This window comes from Symsagittifera roscoffensis, chromosome 2 (assembly GCF_963678635.1).
Source record: "Symsagittifera roscoffensis chromosome 2, txSymRosc1.1, whole genome shotgun sequence".
In the NCBI taxonomy this organism is placed as follows: domain Eukaryota; kingdom Metazoa; phylum Xenacoelomorpha; order Acoela; family Convolutidae; genus Symsagittifera; species Symsagittifera roscoffensis.
In genome coordinates this window covers 77612812-77628874 of record NC_087063.1, presented here as the reverse complement: position 1 = coordinate 77628874, position 16063 = coordinate 77612812, and the positions used below count along the sequence as shown (strand labels likewise).

Here is a 16063-nt window from a genome sequence, read left to right as displayed (position 1 = left end):
TTTAACAGAGGCGCAGCGGAGCTTCGGATCACTTGTGATACAAAAATGTATGACTATGATTACCAGCAAATAAAAAGACAAAATGAAACCCGAAAAAAAACTTTAAAGAACAAAAAACCTCACCTGATACAAAATTATTTGCACCATTGGAAACTTTACAAAGAGCTTTCAAAATGCTAAAAAGAACCCAAACCTTTCTGCGGAACTAAGCCGACAAAAAATAGCAGAGACGAAATTCTAGAATATTCAAAATGTCTCAGTTTTGACAAAAAAAACAAGTCCCGACTGAATTCGAACAACTGGGATTTGTTGTCTCAAGCATGGGTGTTGCTATTGCAATAAATGTACAGAGCTTGTACAATAAAAGTTTGGTTTATAAAGAAACCAACTTTCAAAAACTTTTAATTAGCAGCATGAAAAAAATATATATAGGCAAAACTTCTTGGATTTCCTTTACTTGCCTAAAACTGGAATACACCGAAATATTTTTTAATTCGAGTAAAAAATGCCCAAATTTTAGTCAAATTATGTACTGCGGTAACTAAGCCGAAAAAAAGCAGAAAAACAGAAGTGCGACAAAGATTTATTGACGCGCGGACAAATTTCCGCCTACAAAAAAAAACATGTCCTGGCCAGATTCGCACCATTGATCTTTGTCATATTCGTCAGTTGCGTTACCTCTTCCCCACATGCGCCAATCAACGTCTGAACTTTGATTTCATATCAACCAAAAGTAAAATGATTCACGTGATTCTGATAAACTAATTGTTAAACCGAAAAATGTCTACATTCCGGTTTGATAGCGCTTGCTAATCGCAAGCGTAAAAATATACATTTGAACACCGTTAAGTTTAGATAGTTTAATCAAAATCAGACCAGTCTTTAAGTTAAACTCAGAGCAAAGCAACAGCTCGTTGTAAGGGATATGTGAAGGATCGAGATTTGATCTGAAAATTGCGGCAACTCTGGTCTCTTATGATCTCTTAAGTTAGGCAGGTATATTGGCCAAGGCGTTAAGAGACGCAAAAATAGCACATGTTTTTTTTCCATTGGTGGCGATTGTTAAGATGAAATTAACTTCTGAATACTGATATAAACGCCACTTTTTGCATGGAATTGAAGCATTTTGCTTATTCGTTTTCCAACATTTTTCACGCAGTTTTGCAAGTTTCGTGACAAAATTTTGAAAGAAAAAAGCTTTCAATTTGGTGGGTATTCATTACCGCTAAAATGAAATATCAGCCCCATTTGTACCAAAATGAAAAATCAATCGCTTTTTTACTTAAGACATTCAATTGGCCGATATATTGCCCGACTATTTTGCGCTTTGTTTAAGGTAGCCAGTGGGAGCGCTATCCGCGTGTCGCGACCATAACCGGCTCCAAATTTCGTATACACTCCTATCTTTTGTTGGCAAGTCTTCAACACGTTGACGCGATTGCGGTGGCCACTACTCAGCTGCTTAGTTTTATGCTGTTTGAACATTAGACAATTCGTTTATAAAATCAGTAGCTGAAAAAATCGACCAATCAGGAGTAATTTTGGTACAGATGAAACCGATTTTTCATTTAGATACAAACGAACGGGTCAAGAATGGGAATTAATCCTTAGCTTTAGGTCAGTTTTATGGCACTAGTTTTGGAAAACAAACACAATTTCATTTATAGACAAGGAATTGCACGAGAATTCCCTACCAAGTACAATTCAGAATCTTGGGCAACTCGGTGGCCAAAAATGTAGGTGAGGTCTGGGTACCGTGCAAACAACCAAAGTGTGGAAAATTCTTACAAACATCTTATATACAATTTACAAGGGCAAAGATCCGATGTGTCAAACATCCGAAATTATATAACAATTAAGTAAAAATATGACGTTAGAATTTCAAAAACAAGACGTAGTTCAATTATCCAATTCCAACTTAGCCAACTCTCGGTTTAAGGTCGCTGCCCTACTTCGAATCTTTGCCCTACTTTTTGAAAGTTAACCTAGCAAAGCTATTTTTCGGATGTTTTCAGCACTTTTTGGCTTTTCAGATGTTTGAGATATCGGATGCTTAAACGGTACCCGTTTTACTTCGGCGCAAACACTTTCATATTATTACGTAAGCTCGGATGTTTGCAACAGTTTCTCATTAAGAGAGCTGCAGAGTCTAATAGTAACATGCTAGCTAGTTTGTACCTCTCTTCAGATGTCTTCATTCCTCAACTTGGCATCTGTACCTAGTTTAATTGATCGAACTCATTCGGCGGTAATTATGGGTGCTATAAAAAAATTGTCTTTCAAGAGAATCATCTTTTTGAAGAGATTACTTCTTCTTCTTCTTCTTCTTCTAAGTGCCCCTGATTACATGCCAGAACCACCCTGGCCTTTTCTTGCCTAGAAACGAGGGGTACTTGTTTCCAAACTGAAAGAATTAGCGCATCAACATCGTGAAAAACAATTTGTATTTAAGCCAAAATTCAATTTGTATTTTGTCACATTTGCAAACCGCTTGAATACTGAAAAATCCCAATTTCAACACTTCCAATGTTTTTTTTTCAAATCAGACACGGATGTCAAAAAAACGGACAAAATTTATTAACTTTACAGGAGCCAATGCAAATCAGAACACAGAAATACATCATTTCACAATTAACCTACAATGAAATACTGAGTCACAGGGGCAGATTTAGGGGGGGGGACGCTTCTCCCTCAGGGATTCGACCCCCTGCTGACCCAAAGGGTCGCCCTTTGGTACTTTTTAAGATATGCATTTTTGGCCGGCCCACCCAAAAAATTTTAAAAGGCGCCTTTGGCGCCAATATATAGTAACTTTGAGGGGGAGCTCGCGCCAAAAAAAACGCGATTTTGTGGTCAAAATTTCCAAAAAGTGCCCAAAAACGGCTTTTTTGACCTGTTTTTTGAAGAAATTTGCCTGCGGCGCAGAAAATTTGACCAAAACAGCTTTTTTTAGTGCTTTAAGAAAGCTGGCTAAATCAATTTGGTTGACCTAAAAAGGTCGTCAAAATTTTTGAAAATTTTATGGAAATCCGCCCCCCCCCCCTCGAGAAAATCCTAGATCCGCCCCTGCTGAGTCATATAATAAAAAGTTCCAGAACAATACCAGAAAACACAGGGAACAGTTAATTTTACTTTGCTCTTGAGGTGTCCTTGACAGGCTAACTGCCTTTTGATGTCCTTCCAAATGTACTAACTGTAATCACAGAGGCGAAGCGGAGCACCCGTGACACACACAAAAAGCATAAGACGAAAAAGCATAAGACGAGAGACGTTCAATCTAGACAAACATGCAAGACATTTGACTAATAAATTAGCAACGGAACAAAACTTACGACGGGGAAACAAAGCCTATAATCATTGTGCAGACCATTGGGCCGAAAAAAAATCATGAAAAAAGTCCCTCGTGAAACTAGCATGAACAACACTTGCAATTGCAACTACAATGAAAGTTGCATAGAGCAAAAAACAAACCGCGATGTGGAAACTAAGCCGGCAATCTTTGAGCAGACACCAGTTGAGCCTAAAAAACTAAAAGTGAAAAAATTTCAATTCCCTCTTCAAACTAGCATGAACAACACTTGCACTTGCAACTACGGAAAAATTTGCTTCCAGCACAAGCAAAATCCGTGAAGTGAAAACTAAGCCGACAAAACATGAGCAGACAAACGAAAGTCCGACCATTAAACATTACCGAAAAAAAAACCTCTAGGCCAAGTGGAAAGAAACCTGGAAATTGTGGTGCAATAATAAAGCAAGTTGAAAATTTGTAAGAAAAGTTGTTTACGGTAAAAAAAATACTGGTTCCCAATTAGAAGACACATGCTCTCACAAATGTAAATATTTGTAAACGAAATTATCACTCACTACTATTAAAATTAATTAGTTGAAAACAATAGCTGATTTTACTTTCAAAAAAGTAAATTTCGATCAGACAAAAAAATCAAGAACTTTAGACCTTAACACATTTGAACAAAAATCAATGCAAAGTACAATGAATGCACACTATTGCGCTTTCTAGAAAAATGATTGAACCCGGAATCGAAATCAATATTAGCTTTTTATAACAATACTGATGAAAACGTTCAAAAACAAATAAAAAATCCAGACGACCATTCAATTTTGTTTTATTGCACCTGAATGATGCAGATAGAAAGGAGTACAAAAAGCGTATTAGAAAAAATAGCTTAATCACAGAGGTGAAAAAGTTGAAAAATCTACACCTAAAAAACTGCTACATAATTGTAAAGAAAGAATTTCATAAACAGTCTAAAAATAATTGAAAGTCAATTACCAAGCGTCAACAAATTTTTGGTAGCAACCTGTTTGATCCGAAAATAAAACTGTTGTCATAAAAGTTTTCATTAAGTTTTCAAAAATTTTACGACCAATCCAATTTGAAACACATAATCGCATGCGAATATATTTGTCCTCAAAATTATGCAATAAAAGTTGACTGAGCCGATTCAACATAAACTTAAAATGTTTCAATAATTAAAAAAGAAACAAAAAATGTAAAAAAAGAACCCAATATCAAACTTGGTAAATTTACAAGTTATTGAACTTTCAACAGAAGTAAAAAAAAAGTTTAAATAGGAAAAAAACACATGCTCTACAAAGTAAGCCACTTAAAACCCTATCAGGTTAAAAACGCGTTTCAAAAAAAGCTGAAAATGAACCGACCAAAACTAGGACGAAAACAGCAAACCCGGAAACAAAATGAGAGACTTTTTGAAAAATAATTACAACCTGAAACGGAATTTACCTAATTACTACTTATACTTTAGTAGTTTTATTCGAAATGTGTCAAGAAATTGAGTATGCCAGAAGATGAAGGAGTCCAGGAGATATGAAATGAGTCCAGTGAACAAAGTTGTTTACAGGAAAAAAATCTAGCACCCGATTGCAATATCCTTGATTATCCCAAGGGCAAACAACTAAATTTCGCATTTCAAAATTATGAAGTCACGATTTTTAACAAAAAGTTACAGTAAAATTTATTCTGATTTTATATCACATAAAGCCTGCCAATATACATGGTTTGAAAGAGTTATCATTGTCAACAACATGCTATAGTCATGAAATCAGTATCAAAATTAAATTCCGTCGGTGGAAAAAATCTACCACAAAATTGCATATACACAATACCTGCATCACAAAATATATGACAAGCACAGCATTCTGCTCGAGAAGTATGAACAAATTTTCGAAAAAATTTAGCAATGTGAGAAGAACATAAAAGACAAACAACTCAAAAACATTATTTGAGTCGTTCTTCAATGAGGGTCTGTGAGGTTAATTTAGTATTTCAAAACTTATTGTTACAAGTAAATCACTCTCAAAAATAGTCACCGGAAACTGAAAGAAACCACGAAGCATTGAGAGTAAATAAGTCTACACCCAATAACCTGAAAAAAAAGCTAAATCCACGAGCTTAATAACTTGCATGTACCTACCGCCTAGGATCCCGGCCGCTATCGAGCTGGTACATGAAAAATGGTACACGCAGGTGTCACAGTATTATATTTACCGATTCTAATTTTCACAATTCAGTCCACAAACTCATGAAAAAAACTATTACCCGGTAGCAAATCTTTGCTTATCGCACGGGCACTGCCGAACCAACTCATACTTCACACCAACTCATTTTAAAAGAAAATAAAAACGAAAAAAGATGTGCCATTAGATCAGGCAGTCAATAGATCAAAAAAAAACATTGAAAAATGCCTGCATTGCATACATTTGCCACAGCGCAAAAATCAGTCAATCTTGACTTGTACCATAGTCAACAAAGTGTTAGAAAAATGTGATTGAGCTTATAAAGAACGAATTTTTGAACATTTTCACAAGAAGGAAACTAGTTTCACACAGGGGCGAAGTTGCACAAGCAAAAAAATGGCCGATAACACTACTCGGAAAAACTGAATGAGTAAAACTTAAAGTCTACAAAACTTATTAAGTGACGCACGCCAATTATGAGGCATTAGCAGTACCAGTCCATTTGAAAAAAAAATTACCAATTAACATGCCTCAATTTATAGAGCGGACGCATTTTAACTAGTATGCGTAAAAATTCATTAAAACATCCGACCTTGAAGCTAAAGTGCTATTTGTAATATAATAGTCTTGTGTTAATATCCTTAGCATTGGCTGAATTAATAGCTGGTTATTGATCAAAATGAACACTTTCAAAATGAACACGTTTTGCCGCAACAATATTAGCGACTTGGGTTGGAAAAAAAAAGATAGTTCATACTATAACACAAGCTTTGCTGGTCTAAAAAAGCTTTTATGATTGACACTTTTTTAGTCAACCAGCCAGGAGGCCTTGCTAATTTCAGCGCATGGGCGATAGATATGGACACGCAATTATATGCTTGCTGGGCAAAATTACAATCAATGTACCTTAATACATTTTAGGAAAATCACCCAATTGATATCACTGCGCTATTTTCCACTCCGGGAGCAAAAGAGCTACAAAATGGGTTACAATTTTTTTCCGCTAAAAACATTATTCGTCGCAATTTAAAAACTTGAAGCTTTTATCTCCCGTGACTGTTCAATTAAAACTCCTTGCAGCGGCCGATAATCAATAGACCAGGATATCCGCAAATTGTCATATCTTGAAGCCGAAATTACAGCGTTACGTAACAATTGCATAAAAGCAGTGGCCAACAGTTGTCATGTTGCATAACAATAATGATTTTCGGCTCATTTGAATGGTAAACTTTTTTTCGGCTTGTTTGACAACCATTGGTTAGAGCACAAGCAATTTCCACGATAATTCCTTTTTGAAAACGAACAGGTCCTATTAAGATTCAAACCTAAGACTTTAGCGGTCCCATACGTAGTCATAACTCTAGGACAAGTATGCCGGAGAAGCTAAGAAACTTAAATTTATTATAAGCCAAGGTGATTTTGTTAGGCAAGTTGTTAACCTGAAAATATTACCCGATTTTATACTGCTTGCTAATCACAACCGCAACAGAGAGGGAAACTGTAACTTTGCAAGCACAAGCGAGAAAGTGGCAAAAGGGAGCTCATTAAGCACAACAATCAACGTGTACACAGAGGCGAAGCGGAGCTTCGCAACACTTGCGATACAACGAAAACAGTGCGTTGCAAAGCAATGAATAAAAAGAGACAAAAGTCGGATTTTTGTTGAAAAATAAGTCAAAAAAATAATTTTACTGACGATTACTTGGCCACAACGACGGCATAAAAATGCCTGCTGGCCACCAAGGCCAAAAAAAACTACTGTCATAATAAAACTTAGAGCTGTAAAGTATTTACAGAATATGTTGTTTTGATGGGAGATGTAATGTTTAGGTAGGGGAGAGCCTACTTTCCGTTCTTTTAATTGAACTCAATATCAGATTGCCAGGGTAGATTTCAAGAAGTACAAAAATTTGCAAAAAAAAAACTAAACAAAATTCGGAAAATGGACTTTTCCTAAATCATACTTGATTTTCTTCAGAAAAATATGGTCTATCCGATTATGCAAGGATTATATCTACAAAAAAGTTCTTTCAATTGAATCATTAACCTCAGAATTGGCGTCGCACTTTCTGAGACAAAAATAAGTTTCCTATCTCAAAAACTGACTTTTCCAAGTCATTACAGTTTTTCAACCAAAAAAGAGTGGCTCCTTCTGCAGGGAAAATTCTTAGACTGGTGGTTTCGATAAACCTAGTATCGCGAAGCCACTTATACAGGGAGGATTTCCATAACCAGTTTCATCGATTGAAATCTGAACATAAGATTTGGCAGGGTAGTTTTCAAGAAAAGTAAAAATTGCAAAACAGAGGCGAAGCGGAGCTTCGCATAAGTTGCTATACAAAAAAATGTATAACTGATTACAAACAAAAAAGAGGAACCAATAGAAACAAAAAAACAACACAAATCGTTTTTTCGTCAAAAAAGTTATAAAAATTGCAAAAAACAGATAAAAATCCTGAAACATTACCTCCAACATTAGAAATTTTACAAAACGCTAAAAAGAAACCAAACCTTTTTGTGTCACCTAAGCCGACAAAAATTAGCAGAAACGAAAGTCTAGAATATTCGAAAAATTTCAGTTTCGCCAAAACAAACAAGTCTGACTGAAATATACTAAATGTTCACCCAAAAAAATTATATTCCGATTTGCTAATGTTTGTTAATTGCAAGCGTAAAAATTGCAGAAAAAGGTGTAAAACTCAGAAATTGACAAAATTTTAAAGAAAAAATAGATGCCCTTTAAGCTTTATGACTTTCTAGAACGATATATGACCAGCACTTTTTCAACAATAACCCAACCAGAGAAAAATAAATTAATAGGTAAAGTTTTTATTCAGCTGGAAATCTTAAAAAGAAATTCCACTTTCGAAACTTGAAATCGTTCACGTTTTTTTCTTGCAATTTGCGCGTTTGTATTTGGAGAGTGCTTTTTCCCTCATTTTAAGCAGATGAATTTCAATTGAACCCAAAAAGTGCATATCCACCTCAGTGCATTCATAAATGCATCAATACGTATGAATGCACATCTGTAGTTATTTTTATGCACATTTTAAGACTTTTTCCTGGAAAAAAAAACAAAAAAAATAGCAAGACCTATATAAGAGTCTTCACTAATTTCATTACTTAAAAAACTGCGTGTGGTTGAGGGGGGGGGGGTAGCAGAGAGAGCCGTTTCAATTTACGATTGCGTTACTCATTCTTAACATTCAAAGCCCGGCCATCCAAAAACGAATTCTCAGCTGGCCTATGCCTCCTGGTTTTCCTTTGATCTTAAATATTTATTCGATATAAATAAATTTAGACCGATCTGATAACCATATTTACAATATTTTTCAGTGCAAATGAGACAAAAATTCAGTATCAGTCAGTGCTTTTCATCAGTTTTCAAACAATCGATAATCGTAAATGCAAGAGGCATCAATTTTTCATCACCCAGATCTAAGCATGTTTTTTCAAGATACATTAAAATTTTCATAAGTCTTTATTTTTAGTAGCTAGCAAGAAAGATTATTATTCAAACATAAGATATTTTGCATAACTCGCCCCCCAATCATCAAAAACTTTGTTCAAAAATACCAATGCCTCTCGCTTGCCTCAAACCCATTTTTAAAAGCATGTGTAAGTTAAGTTAGTGTTCACTAGTATGCATAATAATACATCACAACTTCGCGACTCGATTGAAAAGCGCAGATCCACGTGCTGTGTCGTGAGTGCGTACCAGATCACTAAGACAATGCCACCAGTTTTTGTAAACTGACGTGAGGGGGAATCCTCCGGCACGCAATGATGATCCATTGACAGCCATTATGGTACTAGTTAGGGCGAAGGGGTATGTGAAATGGGACGTCAGCGTAGGCACGATTAGCCTTCCATAAGGCTGCAAGGCTTTGACTTGGTGGTTGTCTTCTACAAATACATACTTGCACATATAGTAATAGACTATCTTCCCCAGCCAGAGACTGAGAATTTCTGATATCACCCTTGGAATTAGTCCAGCGAAAAACCCAGATACGCCCTCTTCTCTCCATATGACCCTGACTGAAGTGATGAAAGGAATTCCATATATCTTCTCGCGCCCAATGAACTGGGCCATTGCCCTGACCGAAATAGTATAAAATGGCTGTGAAACTACAATGGCCAGCATTTTAGCGCACGACTCGATAGCACACTCCTCTAGTAGATCGGGCACTGAGTCTTCTTTCTTCTGTTTCGGAGAATTATCTTCCGGCTCACCGGCGTTCCTGTAAACGCAAATCAATTCAATAAAACTTGACAGTTTTTCCTAAATACCGGATACTCATAGAAGCCAAACTACGCTTCGCATACATACGTTCAAAATCAGCAAAATCCGAAAAACTTCAGGCCAACAGCAAGTCCTGTATAGCTTATAAAAGAAAAATTAAAGTACCCGTTAGCAATAACATTGCCAATATAATATGGAATTTGACATTCAAAGCAAACTACTTTATGGATCGTAAAACATTTAACTAAAAGATAGTTAAAAATAACAAAAATAAGGTTAGCCGGTTTGTGTGCAAGTAGCACAGACAGTTACGACCTCAGAATAAAATACTCACTCTTTTTTCTTTTAGTCGGGTAAGATTTAATAAACTTATTAAATAGAAGCTGTAATGTTGTTCGTGATTTCACAACTGTTGTTGAGATGCAAAGCGGAACTTGGGTCGTGTGATATCAGGGCCGCATTAGAATTATAGTGCCAAGTTGAGAATTTGGTTACGGAAGCTCCAGGAAAGACGGAATCGCACAATTCAGAAGACTTTATCTACTTGTCGACACAAGTGGGAGCGCAATTTTTTGGAACAGATCGAGGAGTCTGATGTTCCTGGACATCTGGTTGCATATCCAATTTTAGACATTAGGGTGAAATGTTTCAAATTTTGTGTGAAAGGCCTCCAAAGGAAGGATCTTAAAGCCAAGATTTTATTGTATGTCTGGAATATCGAAAACTAGCTTTCGTATTTTCAAGAAAGCGCCGACGAATTACCTATTTCTAGCAGATTCACAGGCGAGATTTTTGAGAGCTGGTAACCTCAATATCTTATCGGTTCCAGATGCCAGCATTATGCACACAGTCGATTTTAACCCCCCCCCCCCCCCCCCTGAAGCTCGTTTTGAAGTGATCATTCTGTTCATTGGAGGAAACGACCTCTTCGACGGTTTTAAACCCTCTTCAAAAACTCCAAGCAAGTCACTCAAGCACTGATCGCCCTAGCCAATTTTGCCTGCGATAGCACCGGTAGCAGTGTTTTTGTCCTGGGCATTCCTGAACGAGAGGATAATCGAGCTAGAGCGATTGTGAAAAAAGACACAGTCGAAGCAAGAGCCGAAAGAATCTCTCCCGCCCAGGAGGCGAAAAATGAGTTGGAGTATCGAGGTATGAGCAGCTTTAAAGAAGGAAAACTAGAAAAATTGAAAACGAGATGAAGGAGCTCAAAGAAACTATATCCGAAATTAAAAACATGCTATTAAAAACCATTCAACATGCAGAAACAAGATCAGATCAAAAAAAGCAAAGACAAAGCCACCAGCTAAAACCAGCACATCTAACAATGAACCACTAGGAGTAAAGATAAGAAGTGAAAGAATGCAAGTACAAGGATGCCAGAAAATGCCAAGAAAACGATTTGAATGAAGTTCAGAAAAACTTTGGACACATGGATGTTGAATGCAAACAAATTCAACGATCTAATCAGACTAGGCCAATGAGGAAATGATTAAAACTGAATAATACTTCTCAAACTACCAAACGTGAGGCAAAAACGGCTGATATTATCGTCAGCTAGGAAACTGATAAACTACGGAACAACCGTGTTTATAAGTAAAGAACTGACAAATGAAGAAGCAGCTATAGAAAACGCCTCGTTAAAGAAACGACGGGAACTCATAGAACAAGACCGAATGAATAAAAAAGGCTTGCGCGGTACAGACTGCAGTTCGTACATACAAAAATTGAAGCAGATTGGTTTAAAAAAAAACAGTCTGCTACTACACATTGAATTATTTAAGAAGAGTTCTTTTCTCAAATGCCATACAAACTATCTATGACATCTATGACATGTCAAACATCTATGACATGTCAAACATCTATGACATCATTTGCCTGACAGACACATTCTTAACAGAGAAGGTTGCCACATGTACAATCTTTCTCGAAATACACCGAAGTGATCGAAAATACGTCAATGGCAAAATAAAAGATGGAGGCGTAATGAATGCACAAAGCAAAGAAATACCACACTGCTGTATCTCTTCAAACCTTGACGACTGCTTGATCATAAATCTTCTGATTAAGAGTCCAATACTAGCAGCATGTATTTACTTCGCTCTAAAGGGCAGTGAATATCGTTGTTCAACCAATACCTTAACATTTTTTTGTCTTTCATTAAAGAAAAGCTAATTGAACTGAATGTAAGAAAGGTGCTCATAGTTGGAGACATAAATTTTGCTGATATTGACTGATCGCCTTTAATATCCTTTGATGAGGACAATCAGGCTTTTCTGGATGGGTGAGCAGAACTACATTTTGAACAACAACAAAGGGAAAAGACATATCACAACCAGACGTAATACTATGAAATCAACCCGAAATATTAACATCCGTGAAAGTGGACAAACGACTGAAGTATGTATACACCACCGATCACCCGTCCTACCACGCGAAACTAAATCTCAACTAGAAACCCGAATTCTCCGAAAAATAGTAACAAACAACGATATCAACTTCAGCGCATTCTCATTTTCGAAAGCAAACTGGGAGGCCATAAACCAATGTATCACTGAAAACCCGTTTAAACCGTACTGTTATAGCCATGTCGATTTAGGAGTTTTGGCTTTGCAGGTTCATGCTTGAAACTTAGAAAATTACATGTGTAATAGAAAACAAGCCGTTCGCATCGTACGAGCAATCTCTGATCCTTCGCCCGTATACAGTGGTGTACCTCAGGGGTCGATTCTCGGACCTTTGATGTTCATCCTCTAAAAAAACTACCTGCCAGAGTGCTCAACTTCGGTAAATTTTGGCTACGCTGCTGATTAAAAAACATTATCGAATAACTCTGTAGCAAAAAATACAGACGCAAAAAGAATATGGAATTGATGCATCAAAAACTCTATGGAATTAAAAATTTCAAAAACTTAAACATTTGGCATCAAAGGTAGAACAATTGTGGAAGTCAATACTACAATTATCAAGGAAGGAAACGAAACGGAAGACCTCGGATCTATAGTCACTAATCATATGAATTGGGCAGAAAATGGAAAAACAAGATCAGGCAAGGCTCTTAAGGTGTTATAATCAGTTAAAAGGAATATCTATAAATTCACAACTAATATCAACCTAGAACAATACAAGAGATATGTTGCCCCGATTGTAAGCTATTGCTCAGCTCTATGGAAACCATCAAAAACGATCTTAAAATCATTGAAAGTGTGCAAACGAAAGGAACAACGTGGATTACGGGCACATATCATGGATACAAAGACCGAATGATTCAACTTAAGATCCTACCGCTGTCACTTTAACATGAACTACACGTTCCACTTCGACTGCATGAAATTATCAATGGCAAAACAGACCTGCAGTGGGAAAAACTTAATCTAATTAAAGAAAAAGGACAAACAAGACATTCGAGTTTGAGGAAACGTGAAAGCACCAAATTCAGACTATAAAATTCTGAGACGGTTTTTTTTCAAACGAGCGTTCACACTGGCGTACCTTATTAACGACTATTTGAAATATGACATCATCGAATGAGAAAAAAATCGAAGACATCCGTACGAGTTTATACTGATTATACGAGATTTTTCGAAGAGAAATTCAATTAAGGAAATCCGTGCTCATGAAGGATTGAATGCAATTGCACAAACTATATTAACATTCGAAATTAAACTTTTTGATTTGATCTAAAACTTGAAAGGCAGTCACTTCTCCTGGATATTTTTCAAAATCTTTTTTTATTATTATGATGATTATTACTAATATTATGATTATTATTATGAGAGGATCTGAGCGAAAGCCTATAACTTTGGCATATTTGACATTTTTTTTTCGAAAAAGGAAAAGAAGTTTTTAAATTACATTCCCAAGAAGGCGCTAAAAGAAACTTCGATAACTAAATTTACTGGGCTTTATTGAAAGTTTATTGCCTTTATATAAGCCTAATCGCTCGCTTTTTTCGCTCGAAATTGGACTAACAATCATAAAATTCAAACCGCTTTTTCTCGCAACTTTTGAAAAGACTTCAATACGGTCGAATCACGTCTAAAGGGCTTTAAAATGACACATCCGTCGACTCATTCTGATAGTTAGTTAGGGCACCTGATTTTGTGTAGAAAAATCTGAAACACCCTAAGACAAAGTTCCTTCCCCACTTTCAGCGGTCGGAACAACTTCAATATACACTGATCTGCTTCTTTTTAAGACGTACCTCAGACGATTCAAAGATGCTGTCCCTCGATCTTGGACAGCTCTAAAAACAAAATCGCTCACTAATCTGCTTCCAATGCCTCTTCCAAGCCCGAGAACTCCGTCCACTTTGCAAATATGCTTCATATATGCAATACCATTTGGATATAAAAGAGTTGTCTTGCCGATAAAGCCAAACTTCTTTCCTTTGCTTGGCGGCAGCGGCTCATAGCCTAACTGTATTAAGGTTTTCGTTAACGTCAATGGGTATGCTACGTTATTTATAGCGGCGTTGATTAAAGGCGGTACAAAATTTGACATACCGATCTGAAAGGATTGACAAAATTAAGGACGCAATATTAAGGAAGCATTAAACAGCAATCATCAGGCTCAATCATTAGTTTATTAAGGACTCAATGAACAGCAAAAATAAGGGCTCATTAAACAGCAATCATAAGGCTCAATCATTAGTTTCAGGCACAAAAATATGGCTTTAATTTCACTACAGAGGCGAAGCTGCACTTCGCTAACAAGCAAAAAAGCGACAAAAAGTAGCTCTTAAACGATCAAACACTAAAAAATGAAAGAAACGAAAAACTATGAGACAAAGCTAGGTTCTGGTTTTGAAACCTTGACCTCGAGATTAGGAATCACCCGTACTAGCGTCTGCGCCATGGTCACTTCACAGTTTTCAAACAATAGCCACCAAAAAATCAAGATATGATGTTAGTGCAGCAAAAAAAATCAGACTAAGGGTCCAGGTGAAATTCCCATAGGTCCCAACATTCATAGCATCCAAAATAAAAAATCAGTCGCATAAGTCCCAAAATTGATCTTCTAGAATTCTGATTGGTCGAAATTTGAGCCAACGAGTTTATGGATTGATTGTTTACTGTTCAAGCAGCATAAACTCAAGCTGCAGAATAGTGACCGCCGCAGCAGCAGCCGCGCCGTGTTGCGAGCTTGCCACCAAAGGGTAGGACTCTATACGAAATTAAGAGCCGGTTAGCGCGCCCATCGACGACCTTAAACAGAGACTCGGCTAATTTAGTTTTTTGACCAATTGAAAAGATTTCGGACTTATACGACTGCTACTTTATTTTGGGACCTATGGGACTGATTTTTCATTTTGGGATTTATGAATACGCACCAGGGGTCCAGTCACAGCTGGGTAACTTTTTGACAACTTTAAATGAACTGATGCGAAACGTTATGCGCAATTTTCAAAATATCAAAAATTGAAAAGTTATTGGCTGATTTTTTTTAGCAAAAGTACTGAGAAAAAGTGAAGGCAAATCATTAAACAATCTCCGTTTGATTGATTTCTTAGCCTCAAAACTGGCATTTTGGAGAAACTGAGCAAGTCCACAAAATGGGTCAAACAGACCTTATCGGATGTTTACCAGGTCATAGCAGCTTCCCTGCCAGATTTGGAGGGATCAGACTATGCAGGGGATACAACTATAAGTTGTTCTTTGCATTGAACCTTTCATTGTACAATTGGCACAAGAGTTTTCGAGAAAATTTTAGCTCTCACTATTTCGGAAAGTTAACTTTTCAGGTCCAAAATTGCTTTTTAAAATAATTGAGCCTAGTCGCTTAAACAGCAAAATTTCATAGCACATGTTCCTTTGATTGAACTCTAAATCGCGGACTGGCAGGTTAAATTGTAAGAATAATCGAATAATCTAGTTTGCAAAACACTGGCAACATTTCAAAATTTACGCATTTTCTAAAGCTATTTTTTTCCTTTAAAAACTAGGGCACAAATTTTGTGCAGAGATAAATAGCACAAACTGTTCTTTTGTTTGAGTCCTTTACATCAGATTTGGCGGCGTGGTTTTCGAGAAAAATCTAGTTTCAAAAAGATACCAGACATTTAAATAACCTACATTTTATAATTCATATAACTTATTTCTTTTCATGTAACTTTAATTTAAACAATTTAACGAGGTAATTTGAGTCAAAATTTTTCCGAAAATCAAAACTAGGGGCCCAGCTGAAAGCTGGAGAGACCTGTTTGATTATTTTAATATTGATTATTTTAAAATTGTTTTAAAATTTCAGGTTTCTCAAGTCGATAGCGCCCTTCCTACGCAAAAAAGTGAAAGAGAAGCTTATGCATTCATTGGTAACGCTTTG

General features: G+C 36.5%; 2 protein-coding genes across 2 annotated transcripts in view; one reads left to right on the top strand and one right to left on the bottom strand.

Moving 5' to 3' along the window:
• Positions 1 to 8775: 8775 nt before the first annotated feature.
• On the bottom strand, positions 8776 to 14244 carry LOC134840565 (mitochondrial carrier homolog 2-like). The gene is made up of 2 exons (XM_063856471.1): positions 13944 to 14244; positions 8776 to 9737 (listed from the first exon to the last, which is right to left on the bottom strand). The coding sequence occupies exons 1-2, from the start codon at positions 14240 to 14242 to the stop codon at positions 9155 to 9157; spliced, it is 882 nt and encodes a 293-aa protein (XP_063712541.1). The 5' UTR covers positions 14243 to 14244; the 3' UTR covers positions 8776 to 9154.
• The window catches only part of LOC134840564 (uncharacterized), a 257049-nt gene continuing 251089 nt past the window's right edge, over positions 10104 to 16063 (top strand). The window contains exon 1 of the mRNA XM_063856470.1: positions 10104 to 10120. The gene's annotated coding sequence lies outside the window, so the exon portion shown is untranslated. The remainder of the gene's footprint in view (positions 10121 to 16063) is intronic.